This window comes from Cyprinodon tularosa, unplaced genomic scaffold (genome assembly GCF_016077235.1).
Source record: "Cyprinodon tularosa strain WSP-4 unplaced genomic scaffold, ASM1607723v1 ctg278, whole genome shotgun sequence".
Taxonomy (NCBI): Eukaryota; Metazoa; Chordata; class Actinopteri; order Cyprinodontiformes; family Cyprinodontidae; genus Cyprinodon; species Cyprinodon tularosa.
This window is the reverse complement of record NW_024038983.1, coordinates 21,070-33,338: the sequence shown is the minus strand read 5'-3', so window position 1 is coordinate 33,338 and position 12,269 is coordinate 21,070. Positions and strand designations below refer to the sequence as shown.

Genomic DNA, 12,269 nt, shown 5'->3' with positions numbered 1-12,269 from the left:
TGATGTGTTTCTACTACCGCCTGTATAGAAGAAACATGAAGGCAGCATGTAGAGCAGGTTAAAGGACAATAAAGACTGTAAAAATGGAAACTAAACAGTAGCTTTTACAAAAGCCTCTGTGAAATAGTTGGAAAGCTTAATAGTCTTATGTTTGCTTAGTCTGATTTAAACAAATTCCTAAGAAAAAAACATCTAAACCATTTTTACAAGCTGAGCACTATAGTAGTAAAGGTTGAAATCAGTTTAGTTCAGTGGTGAAATGTATTGGTCTTTTTACAGTCTGACTTTTCCAATGCTAACTCATATATTTACCCGATCAGACAATATCTATAAGGGTGAGTTGTGCTTCAGTCTGGACATTTAAAATAACCGAATATTTGATTTGCAGGTTTGACTTTAGTTTTCTTCCGGACCACTCGATGGGTCATAAATTGGCCGCGGCTCGGCTAAATCAACAAAATAAGCTGGCCCATTGTTTTTTTTTTTTTTTTTTTTTTTTTGTTTGTTTGTTTCGTTTTTTTTATGTGGCTGACCTAAAACCTTCATGTCAGGTTTTATAACTGGCTGCAAAAATGACTGGGATTTGGCAGACAAAGTCACTCACAGAGCTGCACGGCAGTAATGAAAACATGATATGCTTTCTGTGCATACATTATATCGTTGCATAAAACTGCTGCCTTGTTGAAAGCAGGTTACTGTGTTTATTCTGAAGACCTGAAAACACTGGCAGCGTACGACTTTTTAATCTCTGATTTTCTTGTATAGAGAAGCTCTGACAGGAGGGTGATCAGATCTGTGTGGATTATTTTCTCTTATATCTCTGTGCTATACACAAATCAAAACAATTTCCAACGTTTGACTTGGACAGATTATGAAAAGTTATAAAAAAATAAATAAATAAACCAAAGACGCATTCTATAAAGCAAAGTCCCTTTTAATGAGTCTGTGCAGCATCTCTAACCAGAACAAGTGGAGAATTTTTATATATTAAAAACTTAAAGAGATCTAAATCTAAAGAAAAGAAAAACCCAGCGTGGGGGACGGCGTTTAGCAGTGGGGCGGTTTCTTTGCTGACTGAGGCTGTGAGGTGATTCTCAGAGAGCGATCTGGGAAGTTTATCTATATTTTTTTTTCTTCTTTTTTTCATAAAGAGGTGTGAGATATGCTGCGCTTACCTGCTCTGTCTGCCCCTCCTTATGTTTCTTTTTGCGAGGCACAAAGAGGAGCACTATTTTCTGTCCTCCAGAACTCCCATCATGGGTGACGTTTTCTACTTTTTAATGTTCCATTCTTTGTTTTTGCACCAGTCTGTCACGCTTACTATATAAATGATGTTTGACTCCAAGCTGACACTTTTCCCCGTGCGATTAGCAGATTTTATTTTGGATCCCCTCCGCCCAAAGTAGATGCGTTTTACTTTGTAAACACGTCACTCTTCCTGTTAGATCAATGAGATTGCCGCTAAATTGCTGGGTAGTCCAACTAAAATAGACCTTGGCCTAATCTCAGTCCGAGCTATGCAGCCCGATTTCGTAAAATTGTGTCGGGTGTGATCATCTCCATTGACTTTTAATGAGTGCTAAACGCCACAACCTCGTCCAACACGATTTTCTGTCCGGTTGGATGCAAAATTTGTTTCTGTGAGTTCTGGCCTTTAGGCTTATCTTAATTTCTGTGTTCAGGCGAGCGGCTCTGTGGCCACTCCTCCTCCTCTGGTGAGAGGCAGCATGACCTCCAGTAAAGGACCCCTTCAGGTACCAGTTCACAGATCAACATTCATACTGGAGTTTGTGTTTATGCTCCTTTCTGTGTGGGTGGCACTAAGTCTAAGTTGTTTATTGATAATAAATGTTTTCATTATTGTGTCTTCAGGTGACAAGTCGTAGCTCAGGCACAGTGATCCCCCCTCCGTTAGTGCGAGGTGGACAGCATGTCCCGTCCAAACACAGCTCTCAGATCGTCATGCCACCGCTTGTCAGAGGAGCTCAGGTTATTATTATTATTATTATTATTATTTGTGTTCCTAAAGGTCATCCTCTCTAACAGCTGTACCTCTGTATCTGTATACCTCTCAGCCTATTGCAGTGACCCCCCAGCAGATAGCCAGCCTGCGGCAGCATCAGCAGCACAGCGGTTCAGGCCCTCCCCCACTTTTACTGGCTCCTAGGGCTTCTGTCCCCAACGTCCAGATCCAGGGCCAGAGGATCATCCAGCAGGGACTCATTCGAGTGGCTAATGTGGCCAACAGTGTCATGGTCAGCATCCCTCCGGTTACCTGTAGCGATTTTTCTTGTGTGTAACTGAGATTTTGACTCTGTGTCTGTGTTTAAAGGGCTCCACTGGCCTTAAAGGCTCTTCAGTATCGCCCAGCTCCAGCGTCAATGATTCTCCAGCTAGCAGGCAGGCGGCTGCTAAACTAGCACTAAGGAAGCAGTTAGAGAAGACGCTGCTAGAGATTCCTCCACCCAAACCTCCCGCTCCGGAGTTCAACTTCCTACCATCTGCAGCAAATAATGAGTTTATCTACCTGTTGGGGTTGGAGGAAGTGGTCCAAAAGCTGCTGGAGATGCATGGCAGAGGTGGGTAACTGTTTCTCTGCTCACAATAATTAGAAAAGCAGAATGCCAAACCGACCATTGTCTTTGGAATATTCAGGTAATCTTGGTCCTGCTGCTGCCATGGCCGCCTCCCTTCCCAAAGAGCCATACACCTGTGCCCAATGCAAGACGGATTTCACCTCTCGCTGGAGGAAGGAGAAGGCTGGCACCGTCCTGTGTGACCAGTGCATGTCGTCCAATCAGAAGAAGGCCCTAAAGGCTGAGCACACCAATCGTCTGAAGGCGGCCTTTGTGAAGGCACTCCAGCAAGAGCAGGAAATAGAGCAGCGTATCCTCCAGCAGTCCGCCTCCTCATCTTCCTCCAGCTCCAAAAGCACCTCATCCTCCTCTCCCTCGCTGTCTAAGGGCGAGGTGCTGGTTTCCCCTCAGTACAAGCAGATCAGGACTGACCTGCAGCACAGATCCATGTCTGGACACCACTCCATGAAGCAGGTCTGTGTTCTATGGACTTATGTGAAACCAGTACCGTCCAATTGCTCAACCTTTTAAAGCATTTTACTCTTTTATTCTACAGAGTCATTTGCAGCACAGCATCCAGTCTGCAGTGAGCTCTCGTGGCGTGGCCCACTCCTTTACCTCCTCCCAGCTGCAGAACGCAGTGACAGCCGCACTGGGTGGCAGAGCAGGGAAACATGCTGCATCTCTCTCCCTGCAGCAGGGAGCAAAGGTCAGCGCTGGCAGCAGCAGTAACCAGGGCAGCATGGGGGCCTGGAGGAAGCAGAGCAGTGGGAATACAGGTACACAAACATGAGAAGAAGTTATGCAGATAAGATTGTTTTCTGACTTTATCCTTCTGTTTATCATGATTGACACAATGTCCTGCAAAGTCTTCATGTAAATGTAGGCGGGTAGGTACTCAGAGGAGTTTATATCTTTTTCATATCTGTATATGAAAGACATACTCACCTGGTAGGGGCGATACTTTAGTCATGAAGGAGGTTCACCCAGCATGAGGCCTCGGCCATTGCACCTCAGCTGTGTTGACCTTTGTGAATTCCCTAAATGTGGGAATCCAACTGCATCATTTGTGGTAGTGGGGCTCTGCTCACATGCTCTCCCCTGGTTTTTTAGCAGTGGGGTGTTAGCCTAGTGGTTAGAGCAGTGTGTTTGTGCTCTGGAAGGTTGGATCCCCACAGCCTCCATTCTGGGTTCCTGAGCAAAACCCTTAATCCCACATTGCTCCTCGGGCGCTGCACAATGGCAGCCCACTGCTCCCAAAGGGGATGGGTTAAATGGAAAGAGTATAATTCTTCAGTGTGAGATCAATAGAGTTAAATTATTATTATTGTTAACTATTTATTTTATATACATTTTAAAGGATGCACAAACTAGATGGCTGTGAAATGAAAGGGAAATTATTTCCTGTTTTTACCAACCAGTTATAGATTAAAATCTGAATGCGTTGGTGTGCAGGTGGCACAGTGGTTAGCGCGCACGACTTATGTACGCAGGCCTTAGTCCTCAACGCGGCCGATCCGGTTTCGAATTCGACCTGTGGTCCTTTCACCCTCATGCTGTTTGTTCCATTACTTTGGAAAAAGATGCTTATTTTCCAGCTGTATCCGGAAATCTTTTAGGATTTTGAAACTAGCTTTCCACGTCCAGAGGCTTGTTTTTTCCCCTTTGTGCTCAAACACAGCTGTGTTTGATAAAATCTATTTAAACATAAATTTAATTTCTCACCAAAGATTCCTAAATGCAGGTTTGTTCTTTCAGCTCAATTACACGTCATCTCCAGTATTCCACTATTATGCAGATTGGTTAAAAGTTTTCTATCTGAGCCAACCCAGCTGTTTGCATCGAATTAGGGATGCACGATATAATCGGCCCCCTATCGGCATCGGCCTTAAAACTGAACATCGGACATCGGCCACCCCTCCTATATTTAACCCGATATTTGATCAGCTTCTGAGTTTCTAAAGTCTAAAAAAAAAAATACTACTTCTTCTTCTTCCTTAAAAACTTCTTTTTTACAGACTTAAAAACTTCTAAAGACGAGGGAAAAAATATTGATACATTAAAATATCACAATATCTTCATATGCTGATATATTGCCATTTAAAAACACCATATCAATCTCTTTTACTAATGAAATATTGCTATATGTCATCGTTATGCTACGAAATCCCCTGAAAATTCATGAATTTTTGCCATATTTTTATATGTTGATATATTGACGCGGTATCGATCTATTTTACTAACAAAATCTCACAAGAATTTGCAAAATATCACGAGAGTTTGTAACAGAACGATGAAATTTCTCGAGATTTTGAAAGTAAAATAGATCGATACCGCGTTTTTAAAAATCAATTTGATATCAGCATATGAAAATATATTTGAGTATATTATGTTTCAAAGTGTCAGAAATGGATAACAAAACTGCTATTTTCAATGACTACTTATTATTGTCCAGCTTTAACATCGGTATCGATATCGGTTATCGGCTACATGAGTTTTTAAAATATCAGCATATCGGATATCGGCCAAAATCCCAATATCGTGCATCCCTACATCGAATCGTAGACTTTGGATTAACGCCTCCTTGGTTAGCTTAGTGTTGACCTTACAACAATCCCTCACACTAAACATGCATGCAGCCACACTGAAAGAGGAAAAAGTTAAACAGTGTGAGCGACCTTCTGCTGCGACCGACTGGAGATCAGGAAGAGAAGACAACTGGCTAAAAATCTGAATTTGGTTCCCTTCCCATTGGCAAAAAAAGCTGTCACCAGTGCAACAGAAATGAGGAAAGTAAACAATGGAGAGCAACATGTAAGAAAGCCAGGGCGTAGTTGGTGTGCTTTATTGTTTGTCTGAGTCCCTCTTACCAGAGCTGCTCTGTTTATCGAATATAAACAGAGTTGTTTCTGCTTGTTGGTGTTTGTGTGTTGATGTCCATATGTTGCGTTTGATAGTGTCACGTTATTTAGCGGGTCAACCCGGCTCTGGTGTTTCCACAGCATGCCGATCAGAGCCGAGGCGTTTTTAACGCGGGTAGACGCGTGTCAGTGAGCTGTTCATACTGCCACTAAAAGCCGATTGTTCCGGAATAGGAAAGAATTAATCAAGGGGAGCTCAGAGCTGGTTTTCATGTCAGGATGAAAGGGGGTATTTTAGTACCAGACAATATGGGAAAAAAGTTATATCACGATAGATTTCTTAATTTCAGTCGATACAAAATATGTCTGCTATCCTTGTATAGGATATAAAAGTCTAAAATACTACCGCCAATGAAGCCTATAACGGATTCCTGCGCAGACGTCTGAATATTTTTACCAGCAGTCCATGAAGCGCCTCCAAGTATAACATTTTCTATTTACATCTACAAAAGCTCCTGTTTTAATCAGGTCATTGTTAATTGGAATAAAGGCTTCAGAAAGTTGCGTTCATTGAACTATGTCATGTTTTACTGAAAAATGACCCTTTTGTGTGGTTTTGTCCTTGCAGGAGTGACGATGGCGTACGTCAACCCTAGCTTGTCTGCTCATAAGACCTCCTCTGCTGTGGAACGTCAGCGGGAATATTTGCTGGACATGATTCCTTCCCGTTCCATCTCCCAGGCAAACACATGGAAATAATGCAACCCTCCCCCTGCTACTGATGCCACAGCTTCTAGCCCTCCTAAAATCAATAACAGCCATGCTCCTTATCATTCTATTGTTTTCTATAGACTCAGATGGCCAGGATAAGAACTCTTGTCTTGTTGGTTAGAGGTGTATTTAAACATTTTCTACACCACCGTATGCTACCTTGTTCCTGTTCCCAATCATTTCCTCCATGGAGCTGTACTGCAACAGCTTCAGGGATGTGAGGAACACGTCCCAAATTTTTTGGATACCTTTTGCAAGACTTAGGACTGACTGAGGTCAAAGTTTGCTTCCGTTTGTCGCTCAAATCAGGAGAAAGGTGGTGCAGAAATCAAGACTGTTCCTGCTTACGGTGCATGCAGGGATTAACAATGATCACCATTATTCTCGCACCCTGCCCTCTACAGCCGAAGGCTCTCAGACTCAGGCCTGTGTGCTGGCCCAAGCGGACCTCGTCACAGGGATTGTTGAGCTCCGAGGACCATCCGTAAAATATGAACTGCTTTAGCTTTGCAAGAATAAATAAGATGCATAAAAAAAAAGATCTATCTGCACACAGACGGCCTCTTCTCACCAACCTTCAGTGTGTACATTGAGCTGATTTGTAGGGCTGAATGTTGAGATTTCTTCTTCTCTGTAAGTCCTACGCTGTGTTTGGATTATTGTGCTCCGCGACACTTCGGAAGTGGCCTCTTGTCGAGGTCGGAATATAAAAAGGCTAATGTTACTGTTGAGGTGGTTTTACATCTGCTGGTTTCCATTATTGTGGCCTAGTTTAAATTTTTTTTTTTTTTGTCTAAAATAATGCAAAAGAAAATGAATAAGGGTTTTGAAGACACTTGTTTAAAAAAAAAAAGGTGAAAAAAGAAAAAGGAGCATTTATTTGGAGGACTATTCTTATTGAATATTGTAAAATAAACCTTCCAAAGAACTGGTGGAGCCCAAATGGAGTCCCTTCTGCTAGAAGGTTTCTGGTTTATTTGAACCCGCTCCAGATATAAACATGAATCCATGCTAAACTGAGTGGGCGTCAGGAATGTCAGTCTTGACATTTTTTTGCTTGTTAGTCATAGGTTGTGGTGCATTTTTGTTGGTTTTTTTCCCCTTCTATAGACAAACGCTGAATTTATTTATAGGGTTAGTAAAGACATATGCATAAGCCCTACGTTTGAACGGTTATTGGTTGAAATGTTTTTTCCTTTGTGTCAGGCGACTCCTACGCAACCTTTAATTGGTTTGAGCAAAGCTACACTGCTTTCACTATGTAGTCAGGCAAAAAAAAAAACGCCCTTCTGCAACACATGACAAACTTCTTAGTCTTTAAGGTGTGTATGATTTCTGTAATGTCGATTAACAGGAGCTATAGTGTGTTTGAATCGGAACGCAGCAGCGCAGGCAGAGCTACAGAAGTAAAGTCTGCTGGCATCAGGGTTCGGTTCATTTTCAGTCATTGACACAACAGCCTGCTTTTCTTTCATCAACCACTAGGGTGGTCCAATTAGTCACTTTCCACTACATGTCTAATCAAGTCTTATTGGGAAGTTTTTATCAGGAACAAAAATGAAGATGCCGACTCAGCTTTTCCTCCCACTTCTCATCAATTTTTCTCCAGTCTTAACTGCTGATTCAGATTTTAACTTCTTGTCTTATTAAAGTATTATATCATGTAAACAAAAAAAGGTTGCATTGATTTCTGGTCAATCAGTTAAATTCAGTTGAGTTAAAAGATACAAATCAATGTAATTTACTTCCAGGTTTGTCCTTTTTTATTAATTACTTGGGCTTTTTTAATTCCTAAGTCCTTTTTATTTAAAGGTCTCGCAGCCTAATGTCCTTATGTGGGATATGGTGTTTCCACTATGTAAGCTAACGGCTGCATTGCTTTTATGATAAGGACTAGTTGCTAGTTTTAAAAAATTAAATGTACCTGTTACCATATGCAAATGCATGGTGGTGAAACAAATGTACAATTATTAAAAGTAGATTGCCTGTGAAGCTCCTGTTTTTGCATTTGAATTAGAGTGGAAATCTTCCAGGCTGTCTGTACATTCCTGACAAGCTAAAATAAATATCAGCCCACATCTTGTGGGAGCAAGAATTGAGCGACCTGGAATGAGCCCATTCCTCTTTGATACCCCACTGAGTGCAGCCCCCTTTGCTGTCCTGACTGCTGCCTGCTGCTGCTGCTGGTGGGCAATATTTTCACCATTCCTTCGTTTGTTCGGGGTAACAGAGCTGCAGTGACGCGCGAATGGACAACAATGTATAAGAATTTATTTGTTTTGGTTTCTTTTTCTGCTCTGGCAATTAATAAAACTAATTTTAACCCCTGTTTAATGACTTGTTTATATCTGTCTAGCTTTTATGGAGGAAAAAATACACTGGGAAAGCGGTTTATGCCTTAAGTTAAAATGCACATAACATATTTTACAATTTCATTTGCTGAGAGAAAAGAAGCCATTTAAACCAACATGGTTTAAATCAGGGGTCACCAACCTTTTTAAGGCTGAGGGCCACGTCAAGGGTACCGAGACGTAGAAAGGGCGACCATTACTGACCCATGAGCTGCAAGGGTTAGCATTAGCCTAAACTTTGTTCATTATCAACATATTTTTATTGTTTCTGTTAATTTCTAAGTTTATTTAGACATTGTCATTTTGAAATCTCTATAAATGATTAAAAAGAAGAGCAACAGAATAAAATTTCAAACTTACAGTAGCCCACTGGTGGGTTGTTCTTTATTTAGAAGACTCTGAGGGTCCCCCATGTGGTCCTTGAGGGCACCTTGGTGCCCACGGGCACCACGTTGGTGACCCCTGGTTTAAATGATCTAGGCCAAGTCGGGCTCCTTCCGAATAGTGCACATCCTTAAGGACCTTAAGCTAAAGCGGGTATGAGTTGGTGTTCTCCAAAGCCTCGTTCCCACTGAAAATACCCTGTTAACATGTGTTTTTCAAACATGAATCAACCTGCTAACAATCAGCATTTGGCGCCTTTCCCACTTGCAAAAAAGCTGGGTCTAACCGCAGGACCTCAAATTTACTGCGGGGGGGCAGAATTGGCACATTATCTGATCCATCCCTGCAAATCCAGTTTTTATAATGCAGGAGCTTACGTGAGGCAGATTCAGCTAAAAAATCACATGGACATGAGCTATCCACGATGTGCAAGTGCAGCGTGAAGATAAACTAAAAAGAGCTTCTTAAAACTACTTGTTGCAGAAAACGAAATGCCCAAAGAAAAATTTTTCCATATACACATTGATCTGAGGTAAGATAATGGAGGATTTTTCGTGAATTTTTGAAAAGACAAGCCCTCTCAACCTAGAAATAAATATAAAAAAATGCACAACCCTGTACCTGCTCCCCCAAGGGAACGCCTATTAAACACCTGAAAGAGCATGCATTAGCCAATTTCTTCTCATCCACGCTCTGTTTAAAAGTTTCTGTTTGCATTTCTCATACAAGCTTTCTTTCCAATTTGCAATTTTCTTTCACTATGTCAGACGCACCACCGGTAAGTGAAAATTGGGGCCAGCATGTCGGGCGGCCTTACGAAATATAGCACCAGAATGATTGACAATTAGGATTACCACTTATTTTGATGATCCACCCGGAAAAAGAACAACACCCACTATATCTTTAAGCTGCATGGGTAACCTACAAGTTTTTTTCCCTGGAAGGTTTACCATCCTATAAAATATGCTGTTCCTTTAACCACACAGTTAAGTTAGAAAAAGAGAGGGCAGCTGAAACAATAGCTAGAAAGAGAAAACGTGGAAAATGAAGTTAGAAAAGCTCAGGTTAACAAAGAATGTGTTGCAGTAGTCTTTGATTTGGAAAAAGCCTATCATAAGATGTGAAGAGAGACTTTGATTTATAAGGTATAACGGTAAGGATGGTGGATTAAAGGTATAGGGGATGATTTTTTATTTCCAGGTGGATCACCTAAATAAGCGCTCCTTCTAATTGTCAAGCATTCTGGTGATATGGTTCCCCTCCTTTAATTATGGCAAATAAAGAGTAAAAGTTACCAAATCCACAGGGTTTGTTTTTGGTGATGACGGGAATAAACACAGTTAAAGACCCACAGGTACAATATTTTCTTCCCATTTTAGACCTCATCAATTTATTTATTTTACAAATTAGTAAAAAGAGCAACAGAATGTTACAACATTGGGACGATTATATGAGCTGTTTTTACCATTAAATGATCAGGAGCGCCGTGAAAAGGGTCAGATCTCCTCTCTGGCTGCAATGCACGCTCCCGACACAGGGGGAACAGATTTTCACAGGGAAACAGAATTTCGCCAAGAATCATTTAGTGAGTTGACCTGAGGCTTCTTAGGACTAAAGAGAAAATGTTACAGTGGCGTTGGACATATGCAGTGAGGATTATTTTACTCCAAAGATCTGAATGGGTGTGTACATACGACAGAGTATTAGGTTTAGATTTGTATATTTTTTTATTTCGAGAATAAAACCTTCATATTATGAGAATAAAGTCATATAATTACGAGAATAAAGTCCTAATATAGCAAAAATAAAGTTGTATTTTATGCCAACAATTACAACAAGCACTTTCTTCCCTAAAATGAGGAATGTGGAGCATTATGTGAAGTTATACTTTGGCTCTGGTTTTACAAATAAGGAAATCTTTTCGCAGCAGCAGCATCATAATGGGAATTGTGTCAAAGCGGACTTAGGTTGCTGTTTGATGATGCTGGTCGGTATGATGGCTTCATTCTCGGTACTTTTCAACATTATTCTCATAATATTAAGACTTTGTTCTCCTAATGTTGCGACTTTATTCCCGTAATGCTACAATTTTATTCTTGAAATAAAAATCTCTAGCCTGGCCTTTATACTCTGTTATTTGTATATGGGCTCTAATCATAATAGCGATCGGAAAAATCACCTCATTCAGAAAGAAAATAATTTCCAAATTCAGATTCATGTTTATTGTAAAATATTTCAAACTGTGGTAGAAAACCTTAGAAAGTGAGCAGTGAGCTTTAGAACTCCCTCCTTTGCCTTATTAAATGCAAACTTTGACTAAACTCTTGTTTAGTTGAGGATGAAACTATATTATTGCAGAAAAAACGTGATTTGTTTGGCTAATTAGCTGCTGCAATTTGCAAGCTTATCTAAATCCTCTCAAACACGCGCATGCGCAGACCCATCGGTTGCCATGGACACGGAGCGCATTTCTCAAACCGCTCCTTTCTAACCGGGACCTTGAAGCTCGAACTTGCTGCAGTCTGTGGTTTGCTAACTTGCTAAAGATGACCGTCGCACCAGAGGACAACAACTTGTCGGGACATTGTCTGGAAGGTTTGTGTCACTCACTTTACTATGTTAATTAAAAAATGTTAGGTGAAAAATAAATAATTTGATGTTTTTTTTCATGAAGTTGGCTACATGCTAGGCTACATGTTAAGCTAGCTTAGCATGTAAGCTAGCTTAGCTTGTAGCATCTTCGACAACTCAGAGATTAAATGTTTTTAGTCGACTGAATTCCTCAGGAATGTTAACAGCGATTTAATGATTTAAAAATAACTTATTTCTGTTTGAGAGAAACACCTTTGTTGAATTAGATGTGAAAAGTTTGAAAACTAGATGGCGTAGCTCTATGAATTTTAAAAAATGCCATTTGCTCTATATGGATATGCTGGTGAAATTACATTCAATAAATATTTAAATATATTTGAAGGACTTTTAACATAATATATTATCAAGCCAAACTGTTTATTTTTTCTATTTAATAAAAAAGTTATAATTTTTAGTATTTTTTTGAAGTCGACTGAATTTAAACCCGATAAACAACTGGAAAAAAATTAGAAATGAAGATTCTCAAGTTGTTTAGTTTAATAAATGTGTTTAGGAAATACGTAAGTTTTAAAGTGTTTTTATAGGGTAATATGTATTAAAGTGATTTTTATTGCTTGGAAATAGGAGGAATTATAACAGAGGTGTAATGATACTAAACAAAAACACATTTTGGTTTGAGAGTATAATTTTTGATTAAGTTCATGTGGAAATGGTTGAAAAAAATACAAAACAAA

General features: G+C 40.2%; 1 protein-coding gene and 1 non-coding gene across 3 annotated transcripts in view; both read left to right on the top strand.

The window, feature by feature from the left end:
* The window catches only part of gatad2ab (GATA zinc finger domain containing 2Ab), a 39,644-nt gene extending 31,107 nt beyond the window's left edge, over positions 1-8,537 (top strand). For both annotated transcript variants that reach the window (XM_038290261.1, XM_038290262.1), the window contains exons 5-11: positions 1,683-1,754; positions 1,873-1,989; positions 2,076-2,255; positions 2,333-2,579; positions 2,656-3,050; positions 3,133-3,355; positions 6,066-8,537. In XM_038290261.1, the coding sequence (XP_038146189.1) occupies positions 1,683-1,754; positions 1,873-1,989; positions 2,076-2,255; positions 2,333-2,579; positions 2,656-3,050; positions 3,133-3,355; positions 6,066-6,196 (1,365 nt within the window). In that variant the 3' untranslated portion in view covers positions 6,197-8,537. The remainder of the gene's footprint in view (positions 1-1,682; positions 1,755-1,872; positions 1,990-2,075; positions 2,256-2,332; positions 2,580-2,655; positions 3,051-3,132; positions 3,356-6,065) is intronic.
* Positions 3,517-3,680, top strand: LOC119786767. Its single transcript, XR_005281230.1, has one exon. It is a non-coding gene; the product is annotated as a U1 spliceosomal RNA (small nuclear RNA).
* Positions 8,538-12,269: the final 3,732 nt, after the last annotated feature.